At 31.9% G+C, this 14,863-nt stretch overlaps 1 protein-coding gene across 1 annotated transcript; it reads left to right on the top strand.

Annotated features, from left to right (window-relative positions):
- The first annotated feature begins 4,456 nt into the window (after positions 1–4,456).
- Positions 4,457–14,428, top strand: LOC124543346 (protein SPT2 homolog). Its single transcript, XM_047121547.1, has 2 exons — positions 4,457–4,508; positions 12,064–14,428. The coding sequence occupies exons 1-2, from the start codon at positions 4,494–4,496 to the stop codon at positions 14,356–14,358; spliced, it is 2,310 nt and encodes a 769-aa protein (XP_046977503.1). The 5' UTR covers positions 4,457–4,493; the 3' UTR covers positions 14,359–14,428.
- Positions 14,429–14,863: the final 435 nt, after the last annotated feature.

Raw genomic sequence — 14,863 nt, 5'->3', positions numbered from 1 at the left:
AATCACTAATATTTGCTTCAATTTGGCCATACGATATTAAAATAGTATAAAATAGTAGTCTTTTGCTAAAATAGAAACGATTTTCCACCTTTTGTTAAAATTGAAAGTATTTAAAGAACCAAAGTTGTTACGACGCAGCAAGTTGCTGAATTTAATATTAATTTTAACTCAATTCACGTTCCGATAACGGGGCCGCATGTACCGCTGATTTTAGAACCATTCTCATTTTCTGTCATTGCAATATCCTTAATATCTATTATATTATCTAATATAATACGCTATCACTCATCTAATTGTAATGGTAATTCAATTATTTCATGATTATGAACATTTTTAATGGTAGTCCTCTTGCAAATCGATGAACCAATGACTTTTTAATTATAAGTAAGCCAATTGACTTCAATTGTTTGAAACTTCACTTGATGCTCTGTGCTGAACACCGTTCAATCTCTATCGTGTCTTCTCCATCGCACAAATAAAAGCCATATATTAAAAAAAAAAAGTCATCTGGATAGATTTCAGTAACACATCATATATCCTATCGTCAAGGCAATAATAAGATGTTTTGTGTTATCGTTTGTGGACCCGATGTCATTACAAGGTACATTACATGTTAATTACAATAATTGGAGGCACATTGACGATGTAAGGGATGGTAGCAGTACCAAAGTTTGACCACGTCTCAACTCTCCCTATTAATAAATTAATGAAACAAAAAAAATAAACGATTTAAATGAAAGGGCAAACACATAATTCTAATAAATATTGTAATGCTTTCAGTTGTAGCGGTAATAATATAGGGTCACCCGCTGGGCCAAGAATGTATATATTAAAAATAGTTGAAATTTAAATTAAAGACTTTGAATAAAATATTAAATTCTTCATATATTTTAATGTGACTTTGAGTAACTTTATAATATTTACATTTTTTTAACCCTAACGAATGTCATCAAGAAAAAAGAACATATAATTCCAAATAGAGAACAAAAATACACAATTTATGTTAGATGCATGTTGTATTACATCAAGGTACTCATCTAATTTCCTAGAACGCTATTCAATGTTAAAATCAATAAAAGAGCTTGAAAGGTACTTGCCGTTTTCATATACAAACTATATCATACTAATATATATCTAAGTAAACATTAACACAGTAACGAAATAATGTATATGGGTATATCTGCGTTAGGTGAGAACAAATGGCGAAAATCCATTTTATGGGTCCTTTCGATTTTTTTTAAATATAAATTTGTATCTAGGTCTTTGTATTAAGTCATATAAATAAGGGGGGATTACTTATTATTATAATTTACTTATTTTTGATACATTTGAATTAACCACCCGTTATCGTGACGTCAGCAAACTTCTGCCTGTATCTCATTTCAATCGAAGAGGAAAAACGATAAACAGTCCTTATATATAATATGTATTACGTCATTTGCTAATAGGACTATTATATCGTACGCTACAAACAGTACGATTTAACTACTTTTACTACCAAAGTATACCATGGACAGCAAAAAGAACCAACAAGTCTATTCTCGAACAACTGAAGATAACTACCAGACTATCCGCTATATGTTACAAAGGAGCTCTAAGATATTTTGGTCATATTACCCGGAGACCACCAGACGGTCTGGATAAACTGGTTGTAGTAGGGAAAATCGAAGGCAAAAGATCACGCAGTCGACTACCTACCCGCTGGTCCGACTAGATTCAAAATACAACGGGACTCAATATTCCGACTGCCTTGAGAACAGAGCCACGGACAGAGTGCTATGGAGGAAGCTAATCGAAATCGACACTTCGGTAAAAGCATTTCAGGACAATCACGACCTTCGGTAAGAACTAGCGCGCACTGGTAACTTTTGTCACGGTGACTGTTTCGTCACTCTTGTCGAGTCCATGGATATGTATGGAGGTGCGTGCGTCTGCATCTGTACATATTCACGGGCTTGACAAGGTGACGAAACAGTCACCGTGACAAAAGTTACCAGTGCGCGCTAGTTGTTATGAAGCATGCGAAAAAGAAGAAGAAGAAGACTACCAAAGTTCCCAAACCCGTAATGAATATCATAGATTATATAAGATCTCGACCAATTATGTCACGTTGATGCTACGTCAAAGTTGTTTATTTTTCATTTACTCGTCTTCGGAATAGACTAGACATACTTCACATATGATACAATTACTGTACAAAATATTCTCTGCTACTGTAATACTAATGTAAGTGCATATGTAAAACAAATATAATATGACCGCTAATCTATTAAAGTTGATAAATACAAACAAAGAAAATGAACCACTCGTCTCCAAGATCCCCCCCCCCCCCCTCCCGCGAACAACATTTTGGTGAATGCTTTAATTAACGTCGTATCGCTTGGAGCCGTGAGCTTGCATACAAAATAGTTACCAATAATATTAATACGACCGCGGTGTTTTACACTACAAACTTTTGCTAAATTTCAAATAATAAATAACGTTAAGCGTAATTTTTTTCGAAACGATTGTATGATTATAAATCGGCTGAGTGAATTTCAAGAATTTCGAATAGCGAATACTCGGGAATCGAGACCTCTTCTTTGTGTTAACGATTAAGCTATTTAATAAACACAGGCTCACTCACTCTTAAAACCAGAACATAAAAATAATTAATTCAAACAGGCTTACACAAAACTTTAACACTAAGCTGTCTCGTTTGCCCAAATAACACAAATATCACAACTTAGCTTAACATGTTGGTACATATTTTGTCACGGATAAAAATTCGACTAAAGAAAATATTTAATTCAATCATACGATTTGCTTCACTCAATAATATTGTATTAAGAATAATGAATGATGGAATTCTTTGATATATTAAGATATTGCAGAGTTTAGTAGTAATTCGATATCGCTCCACGCGTCCCCACTAAACTAAGAGGAACATCATCTTTAGAACTTTAACAAATAAGTACTTTGTTAAGAAAGTTTTATTCACACTTGCAATTTATAATATTTCCATTTTTTCTTGTCTACTGGATTATAGACTCCTGTTTAGTTTAGTTTAGCGTCATATGATATTGTAGCAGTAACAGTATGCAGGCGTTGAATGCAATAATTATTTTTCAACCAGCAAACATTATTAATAAAATATTGTATTTCAAATTGTGTTTGATTAATTGCTAATGTTATATGATGTTCTTTTCTTGAGTGTAGATTATTTATATGTATGATTATTATTTACAGAACATTTTAGATAAGTACATAACAATAAACACAGAAAGACCATAGTTTTCTAGTCCATTGAAATGTTACATCGCCTGAACATTTTTTGAGGACGCATTTTTATTTCATAAACCTGTAGGCGGTAGAATATCTGATGAGTATGTGGTACCTAACCAGACGGGCTTGCACAAAGCCCTACCACAAGTAAAGTCAATATACACAACATTCACAAATGTATAAATGTATACATATATTCGAAGAGTTGGATATTTAATTTCAGGCATTCCTGCGGCCATTCCTATAACTCATCTATCAATAATGGCTATTTTAAATTTTGATCGATATACTGATGCTCATTATGTATATACGTATTATCATATACATGGGGCACACATAGCAGAAGATGCTGCGTGGAATGGCCCTCTTCCACTGGGAGCGACGTTTTGTAAGGGCCGCGGAAAGAAGGATACGGATAACGCAAGACCTGCCATTGCGGAAATCCTTAAAGGAGATTTTTGTTCATTGGATCAGTTGACGTCTTGATGCATAATCTCATATGACGAATTTTCTGTAATCAAAACAATTTTTTTGCTTCTTACGGCAATATTGAGATAATATATTAAGCAATAACTATTTTTAATTCATATTTGTTTATATCTGAGGATTCAGTGGCAATAATTATTGAATAAAAGAAGCCAATCAAAATAAATTATACTACAACAATACTTGTAAAAATTATTTCAATTAGTGTATTTATACATCGTTTGTATATATTTGTAAAATGTGAGATACTCAAAGTGTACCTTACATCTCTTAGTTTAAATATAACTACGGGAAAAACTTTGGATATACTTTCCTGTCTACATAGTGATTTACTACTAAATTGAGACATAATATATAATTACATTTACATTAATGTATTGAAATTATCAAGGGATTACAAATCGTACTCAATATAATAAATAATAATATAATATTTAATAATAAAATGTACATTTATTTTTATAATACTTTATTTAAATGATAGACATATTTTCGCTTAATATCAGAGTTCTTTGGCCTATCAAAAAAACCCGACACTAAAAAATTACATACATTTCGTTATCCACATGTCAACTGAAGCTTTTATTTTCATAGAGCTTTCGTCTATTACCGGTTTGTGCGTGACATGGCCTTGTACTTGGGCGCATCGGTCATTAAGTCTCCTCTCGGTATATAAGTGGGATTTCGGCTCGTGTACCACATTCTCGGGTCTGTGGGGACACGGTGATCGGGCGGAGACAACGATGAACACTATTTGGGTGCGTATACATTGTTTATAGAGTATTTACACACTCGTGACGGTCGCTTTGATACGGATTGCAATCAGATGTTAGTTCGCTCGGATGAAGTGTTGTGATTGTGACTTTTGGATATTATACATTTATTAATCATTTTATATTAGGTTTTTTGAATTTCATAAGTTAAACATTATTGTCGATTTGCTGTGCGAATTGTTTAAAAGTGTTATCAAAGTAAACAATACAATAAGTAGAATATATTAAAATTGGCCTCTCAAACTTTTTTTTAGTGTTATTATAATTGTCTAAATTAAAATGTAATAACTGAAATGGAATACTCAAATTTTATGAACGTTAATAATTTTAAACAGCAGCCTTGTTTCCAATATTTATTTACTGATCATTGATTAAATATCGTTTACTGTTCTGATACCATTAGGCTTAAAATTAAATTATATAATGTAACTTTAAAATATACTAAAAATAATAATAAATAAATAATTATATTTATTATTTATAGTATAGATATAATAAGGACATAATATAGCTCAAAAATAATATTAAATTAATTAAATCTAACACAAAAGAAAAATTAAGAAAAAAGTACCCGACTTCGAAAATATGTTTCCGTATTAAATTTTAATTAAATAAAAAGCTGTAATACACCGGTCGAAATCTCACTTATGTCGCGAGATAAGCCTTAAAATTAAAAAAAAAATCTATAACATTTTGTAGTAGGCACTATATAGAACTTGATTGTTATCTTAAAATCGAGTCTTTGTTTATTTTTGATAATATTTCGTGAGTTTAAAAAAGTCGAAAGTTATGAAATATAAAAGAAACTTATTTTCAGCTATAGCTTATCGAATGCGAAAATAGTCACGGAAATCGCTTCATAAACAAAGAAGTTATGCCCGAACTTATTATTTAAAAAAAATTAACTATATGTTTATGGATATTTTAAGACAACTACAAGAATTCGCTTAAAATACACATATTTAGATAAAATGGTATTCGTATTTGACATTGTTAACTCATATGCAACAGATGTAATCATTTTTAAACTTCCCAAACAAATAAAAACAAAGAATTGCAATTATGTATTTAAAAACAATATATACAGAACCACAATATCGACAGTGTCATCTCAAATCGAAAACCTTTTCATCGATTTAACAATACAAATAAAAAAAAATATACAATTCATTTTTATATCATTCTTATGTCTATTGCGTCTATAATACGATATTAAATAAATGACATGACATTTATCTTAACATAATAAAAACTCAGCACTATTATTTATTAATATAACAATTATTAAATAACAATCAATATGGTAATCCCGGACATATTTCTTGTGTTAAGAATTTACGAACAACACATTTGTAGTTAAAATAAGAAGTCAAGGTTGACGACTATAAAAGTTTAACCATTAATTATAGAGGATTTAAGGACTGTGTTTAACGTGGCCTTCAGAATACCCAACATATCTTAAATTGCGGATGTAAGTGAAAATACTGACTATATAGGGTAATCCCACATGTTGCTCTGTCAACACGAGACTTTACGCAACGTACGTCACAAGAGCGAGCGACTTTTCACATCTTGTCAATTTTTAATATGAGAATACATTAAGCTTTAAGATAACCGTTCTTAATTAGTTATTAACTCTTTACGTTTATTCATTACGTGATGATCGTTTAAAAATATAAAATTTTAATTCAATTTACATGTTCGATCCAAATAAAATGTACATCTGTAGTAATATTATAAAATGCGAAAATAGTACTAGTATAATAATAGTAGTCTTCTTGTCTGTTGCACTCTCATGGGAAAATCACTAAACCGAATTTGATGAAACTAAGGCTACTTTTTATACTTGACGATTACCCTATATTAAAACCGCATTGACATAACTAGTGAACTGTATTCGTACCTGCCTATTTTTTCTAAAGTCATGATTATTTCCAAAGGAAATCGATTATGCTGTGTATATGGCATAATAAACCCAATCGATTAAACATTATAGATTAGAACATTAAAAAAAAAGAAAAAAAATCATTTAAATAATAATTAGAAGATGTTTTAATAATTAAATTCGAGCACAAAATTCATCAATCAAATATCACATAACAGTTACCTCATCTATGTACATTTTTTATATAGCAAGAATATATTTACTATGAACAAGAAAAAAACTGAGAATCACTCTTGACATTCACGTTATATCCGTGTTTTAAGTGCAGCCGCCGATTTCACGCCAGAACGAGATAATTAACTTAATATCAATATAAAACTAAACTTAAAATTCAATTTTAAAATACATATATGAAAATAGTTTGAAATTCAAACAGTATGGAAACAAATTTATGTCTTTTACCCGGACCAGTCTGGTGAAATTTAAATTATCATCATCTTAATACCCTTCCTTTAGTGCATGATTTTTTTTTATTTAGTACAGTACCACGTTTATTTGAATATTAACTTCGCAATTAATTCAAAAAGGCTGCTTATATTTTTTAATTATAAATTATAACAATATTTTGTATACAAACGAATAACATATACAAACTATATTATAATTATACAAATATAATAATGCATCGCTATAATTTACATATAATTCAAATGTCAAATAACAGAAACATCGTTATTTACATATTGTCTTAATAAAATTAAAATAAAACACTTAAAATCATTTGAGTTTATTATTTAATCACGATTTTATTTTGTTTTAAAAAAAATAACAATATATCCATTATTCATTTTATCGTGTCCTTTACTCAAAGGTTGTCTGGAAGAGTTCGAACTCTTATAACGATAAGACGCCATTTTGTTTTATTCTTTTAAATAGTTTTTTTTCTTTTTTATGAACTTACTAATTAGGCTACAAACTATACTATAAGAATAGTTAATTAGATAGCTATCTGCTAGCGGCGAGTTACAAAAGAGTTGACAGAGTATAATAAAGATAAATTTCTATATTTTTTATTGAAAACAATTAGAGTTCATGTATTTTTATTATTTATAGGCAATAAAACTGTACTTAAGCTATGAAAGCAAACAACGACACTCCTTCGTTTGATCAAACATTGCTGTCCAAATGTCAAATTTATAATACAAATTAGCGGCAGTTATATCCTTGCTTTAAGCCTTGCTACTTTAAACAAAATAAAATTTTCATGGTCTTACTATATGAATGTGATGATGATTATTATTATTTAGTTAAATTCATAATAGGTATTTTTTTATAATGATGACGTTGGAATAAAATCAAAATGAACAAAAATATTCTATGTACATTTAATCTGTGGTCGTCATTTTATTTTTTATTTTTACGCGGGAAATCTTGTATTCATTTCAAAGCAGTCGTCCAGAAATCTTTTACACATTATTTTACGAAAACAGATACAATAACAAAATATGTCTTAAACAAATATATAATTTTTATGTAACGGCGTAAATAAGTATTTGACTCATACTGAAAAATAAATATTTAAAAAATAATTAGGTACAAACTATTATATTTTTAAAGGAGATAAAACATTAATGAAAAATTATAGTGTTAAAATATTTTTTCTTATTTTCAATTAATATTGTTTTAATATTTATTTAAACATATACTAATTAAATATCAATTTCACACGTTGTTTGCAAAATTCACGTCAACGCCTTTTTTTCTTTTGTTTTTCTTTTAAATAAATCGTTTACAGTATCCCATTAATTAATATATATTGATTAGATCGACTCAAAATATACAACAAGAAGATAAAGTGACCTCAGATTTTTAAATATCCATAAGTCTTCGATGACCGGTTTTCCGATATTAACATTATAATTTTCAATTGTTTTTTTTATTGATTTATTGACTTCAGACAGGATTTGATTTTCGGCCAGCGGTCATATTCCGAATTGCTCTAGCGTCTCTACAGTTCGTTGATCTTGACTCAAAGCCAAGGTTCGTGTTACGCAATGACTGGTAGAAGATGCTTGGAACGCATTACTGGTTCGGCGACGGTTACGGCATCCCAGTGTGTTATATTATTATGTACACATGATTGCGTACGTTTACTGATTAGACGATAATAACATCTTACACGATATCATCGTCGTGATTTTGACAATGATGTATTCCGAAGTATTACTTAACACGCCTAATACATTTTCTTGTTTGAAAATATGTTGTAACTATGTATTTCTCGTAAATTAATGCTTTACTGTTTTTCTATTTATAAAAGAATTCATCGAAACATTGTTATTAAGAGCACGAATTGTTTTCATTAGTATAACCTTACTGGGAATTATATTCGCAGTTTACTATGTACAATCGAGGGTTCGGGTGTTACTGATGAAAACAGGGGGGCAACTACCCCTACTCTTTCAGCAAACGTGATCCGATTTGCAACTGATCCAGAGTTTATAGTTACTTTGTTAATGTATGTACCATTGAATTCGCAATTATTATTGAATGTTTTTTAATTCGGATAATTATTATTTGATATTTAGGCGTTATTAACATTTAGTGATAAACAGTCTGTGTATATACTCCATATACAAGAAAAATTAATTTAAATAAAATAAAACTCGCAGAGCCGAGACGGTAAACGACGACCGCGGGTTCAAACCCAGGCAAGCCCGAATTTTACGTGCTCAATTTGTGTTTGCGAATTCATTTCATGCTCGGCAATGCTTACATACACATAATTTCAAGTCTTCCACACGTGTATCTCCCATCTAGCAACAGCGACCTGGTTGAATTAGGTTCAAACCAGAACATCCTCCTCTCCATTTAATAAGGCGTCAGTCCAGTTGTGAGACAGACAGAATAGGCTGTTACTTTACACTTAAAGAGATAACTTCCGTACCGTGATAAAAAAAATATTTGAGTACTGTAAGACAAAATGTATGACTGTGCACTGGTTTTCTTATACAGAAAAGATTGGCAAATTGGCCATCTAATTGTAAGTGATTACCACTGGCCCTTGGCATAAGCTTTGTAAATAATAATAATGATCACTCACAGCGCCTTTAACTATGAGAGCTAAGATGTTATATCCCTTGTTCTTGTAAATACAATAACTCCATTACATTACCTTTGGAGCCGGAACACAACAATACTAAAATCTGTTATTTGGTGATAGAATACGGACCAATCACCAATTCCTATATAAACCCTACGCCTACTAACGTAAACATTTGTATATTAATTATATAGTCACATTGTTCCCAATAAAGTTTTGAAGGACGGTAAGTTGGTCTAAGACGTGTGAGTTCCGCCTTCTATATAATTTATTACGATATTTTGATTAGTCTTTTTTGCAATAATCCTAATCAAATCAGCGAAGTATTATGAATTTATTGCTTATGATGAGTTCATCACTTCAAATTAGCATATTATTTGGTAGTACCCTGCAGCTTCGTCAGCTCTATCCTTTCTATATGCTCTGGTCTTCTCTGACTTCGAAAACTAAGTTTATTTATATATTGAAATTAATATGAAGTGACATCAACTTAATTTACAAATATGTCCTATGCATAAATAATTACACCTACTGCTTACAGTGGTTGACGATAAAATAATATAAAAAAAATATTTTAAAATAATATTTTTTTGTGCATTCGAATAATATTTAAAAATATATTGAGCGGACTTATTTTATATATTGATATAAAATAAGTCCGCTCAATATATTATATATTTTGAATGTATAACTACTAACTACTACTAAATAATCAACTGCTCTTGTTGTCTTACCAGAAATAATATTTTCACCGTTTGAAAGGTACTTTTTATATATCTGTCTTTAGCTATTATTATTCTATATACTATTATCTTTAGCTACCTGTCTTAGCTAAGTATTTAATTAGAACTTAATTGTCTTTTTCATTTTTTACATAATTTAATATCTTGGATCTATCGTACAAGTTAAAATGTCGCGCAACGGAAATAATTTTCGCGATGGTCAGCGATGCTATATATGCGGCTTGCGTGGAATGCATCTTGACGTCATTACATATACACACTCCGTAGTGATATTTCTTACACCATAGATATGTATATTTCGTCCAAACTTGCTTTATAGCTAATTTCATTAAATTAGTTTTAGTGGTTTGACCTTGAAACAGCATCAGATAGAGAGAGTAAAATTTTATAATATAAGTAAAGGAAACATTAAAAAAATGCTATCTAAATTTGATAGTCTCTTCGTTCGCTACATTTTTAGTATGTACCTAATTTATTAAGATTAATTAGAATGCTCTGCAATAAAACATACATATACTCACTGGTCACCAAGAATAGGTCGCCTGTTTTAATCCTGTAATTAAAAAAAAAACACTTTTAAATGACCACTGTACCACTGGTAGTACATTCTTGTGAGGAGTTCTCACAGTCACAAGAAACTCTGTACCTAACTACTCTTATTCCAAAATCAATATAACATTATATTTATATGCACATCGGATTATGAAAATCAACGAATACTACGCTTTATACATTATTGTATTGTGTCATAAGCTTTTACACATATAAAAGATTAATAGTGGCTTAAAGTTTAAACCTTTTTTTATTTACCTTCCTTCTACAAGTTCACTTTCCAACAAATTTCACTTTCGAGGCCAAGCTCCAAACGAGCGGTTATCAAACCTGTCTCATAAGCCCTTTGGTCTGTTCATCAATAAAAGGTCATTGTTCTTGTAAAGAAATGATTCTTAAAACCCAAATTATTATTTTACTACCTATGAGAGGATTCATTCGTATTTTAAATTATGTAATTTGTAACCGTTCATTTAATTGAAGCTGTAGTTAATGCAGTTATTGCTAAATTGCAATTAATTAACAATACCTAATTGATTGTTAAACTAGAGAAAAGAAAAATAGTTTTAATCTATTCAAATATAAAAAGAATATCTTCTCTATTTATGTAAATAAATACTTTATTTTATTATTACATAAACGTATCTAATTATTAGTGAATTACAATTTACTTTAATATTAGTTATGACTTTTTACAAATGAACCATTTTTTTTATTAAAGTAGGTCCCGATACATTTAATATATCATATTTGGCAAAATTATTACACGATAATGTTTAAACACCAAATACATACCAAAATCATGAAGTAGGTCAAACTGTTCGCATCATTTTCACGGCTAAACCATTGACTGATTTTGAGAAATTCGATTCATAGCTTAATATGGTAAAGTTATGCGTAACGATGAAGAAGTTCATACAAAATTATATTTTAATTTAATGTAGGTATAATATCTAAATTATTTACTATCTTTTCTTCTTTCTAAACCTATATGAATTCAAAAATATATTATTGTAAGATAAAGATAGAATAATAAAAATGAAACGTGAAAAGAGTTGATTTTGAATGATATTCGTCAATAAAATGCTGGCGAAGGCGCGATTTCAATTACCAACAATGTTTATTAACATATACAAATGCAAACAAAAATAAAATATTTAGATTAGGGAACGTTTTTTTCATATATATATATATATATATATATATAATATATATGGTTAAGTTTTAAGACTAAGCATAAATTTTCCTTATTTCCAGGTATTAGCAGTAGTGGTCGGGGTAGCGTCGGCAGACGTTAGCCTTGGATACCAATATAATCCACCGCCTACAACCTATGGCGTCCCATCGTATCAAGTTGGTAGCAGCAACTTCAATAGTGCCTACTCAACAGCCAACAACGTCGCCAGCTCTGGTGTGGGTTCCGGACTCGGTTCCAGCTACAGCTCCGGCATCGGCTCCGGCCTCGGCTCTGGCCTTGGTTCTGGCCTTGGTTCTGGCCACGGTTCAAGCCTCGGCTCCAGCCTAGTACAAAGCTCAAACGGAAATACCGGTTCAGGCTACTACAATGGACTCAGCTCTGGAACCGGTTCATCTTCTAATTACAATGTATTGGGATCCACCAATTACAACACTGCTGGCTCAAGCTCTGGATCTAAGTTCAATGTTGATACATCAGGCCTCGGTTCCAGGTATAATACATTTGGATCCTCTGGAGTAACTGGATCTGGCTCAGGATCAAAGTACAACTATGGTTCATCGAGCACAGGATCTAATTCAAACTACAATACCGGCGCTACAGGTTCAGGCTTTGGTTCCAATTACAACGTGTTTGGCACTAATGGTGCTCATGGCTCAAACTACAATGGTGGACAGCAAGGACTTTACCACGGATCAAGCTTCGAACAAAATTCCGGTTACCAAAGTACATATCATACTACCGCAGACACTAGTGGTATTGACAACATTGGCAGTTACTATCAATCTGCAAGTGCTGCTAATCAATTCATTTCATCAAACCAGTACCAGAGTGCTTCTGCGCCAAATTATAACGAATATTACAGTCAAGTGCAGCACCAACCAGCTCAAGTATTTAAGCACTTCTACGTTCATGCCGCCCCTGAAGACCCAGAACCAACAAAACCACGTCAACCAATAGTTCTACCCCCTCCCCAAAAGCATTATAAAATTATCTTCATCAAGGCACCAACTCAACCGGCGCCAGTTCCTCAAGTAATTCCAGTACCGCAACAGAATGAAGAAAAGACTATTGTTTATGTCCTTGTTAAGAAACCTGAAGATATGAAGAACATTGTTTTGCCCAAATTCGAGCAAAAGGCACCAACTAAACCTGAAGTCTTCTTTATAAAATACAATAATAAACATGACTCCCAATCTTTGATTGACAATATCGTTAGTGATTACAACAAGGGGGGAGTTTCCGCTACATTCTCTGGTGCAGGTGTTGCTGGCTCTGATTTCAAAACTAGCTCTTCACAGGCATCCTCTTCTTCAAGTACCTCCGGAGAAGAAACCGATGATACATCTTCTGCCACTCTAGAATCTATTTTCGGTAGCTCTGGTAGTTCTAGCTTATCTACAGCTGGAATTTCTTCAACCACTCCAAGTTCTCTCTCTGGTCTAACTAGTGGATTAAACTCTGGAAGTAGTTTCTCTTCCGGTTTTGGTTCTGGTAGTAGCAGTTCATCCAACTTTGGGTCCGGTTCAAGCAGCTTTGGTTCAGGAAGCAAACTTACTTCCGGTACTACTGGCAGTTCTGGAAGCTTCGGTTCTTCTTCGGGCACCTATGGCTCCGGTTCTGGTAACTATGGTTCTGGTAGTTTTGGTTCAGGCTCCAATAAATATTCTTCTGGATCTGGAAGTTTTGGATCTAGTTCTAGCAATTTAGGCTCTAATCAATATGAATCTGGTTCAAGTAACAAATACGGATCAAGCTCTGGCTATAGTTCAACTTCAGGAAGTTTTGGTTCCGGTTCCAATGATTTAGTTTCCAAATTTGGCCCCCAAACAGGTTCAGGTAATCAGCTTGCTACTAGTTCTATTAGTTCATCAAATACAGGAAATAACTTTGCATCAACTACTAGTAACTTGGGTGCAAACTCCGGTACTTTCGGTACTGGTTCTACCACTTCGGGTAACAAATTTAGTTCTACTTCTAGTAGCTTCGATTCTACTTCCTTGTCCTCTGGTTCTGGTTTATCAAGTACATCAGCTGCTAAGCCTACCACTTTCGGCTCAAGCCTTACAACTGGAACCCTTGAAACAAGCTCTGGAAGTCTTTCTTCGGGCAATATTGATTCCGGCCTTAGCAGCATCGGTTCAGGCTATAGTACCGGCTCGAATGTTTACGAATCTGTCTCCAATAGCTTCGATAAAAATTCTGGCAGTGTCAGTTCCGGTTTCGGTAACTTGGGTTCGGACAAGTATAGTACTGGCTCAGGCAGCTCAAGTTCTAAGTATGAATCAACTGTTTTTACAACTAGTCAAGGTGTCCCCCATGAAACCTATGGAGTACCTAAATTTAAAGCATTATAGATTAATAATGACAAAATAATGTAATGCTCATTTTGATTTTATTTTTGCAAATAAATAATACGTAAGCAAATATCTGTTTTATTAACCATAAAAAAGGTATATTTAAAAGAACAAGTAGGTATATATAAGTGTTTTTTTCACAGAACATTTAGTTTACTTTCTTCTATTGAGTCTGTTTTTCGATTCAACGGAGACTGCCGGCTTTCATTCATGACACCATTCATAATGTTTAATTTTTTATCCGAATATGTGTCTGACTAACATTTTCTAATACATAAAATATTGGATTATTCTCCGGCTTCGCGACGAATCTCAATATGTCATTATTGCAACAGCGAATACTTAACGCTTTCCTCTATTCTTATATCTTATATACTAATATATAAGTGATTTTTTTCTATGGGACATAAAAAATAGGTTACAGTTACGGTCTCATTTTTACGAAAGCTGTAGATGTGCATGTGTGATGTGTGAATATAAAAAAGGAACCTTGTTTGCAATTAAC

The sequence above is a fragment of the Vanessa cardui genome, chromosome Z (assembly GCF_905220365.1).
Source record: "Vanessa cardui chromosome Z, ilVanCard2.1, whole genome shotgun sequence".
In the NCBI taxonomy this organism is placed as follows: Eukaryota; Metazoa; Arthropoda; class Insecta; order Lepidoptera; family Nymphalidae; genus Vanessa; species Vanessa cardui.
This window is presented reverse-complemented; position numbering and strand designations above follow the sequence as displayed.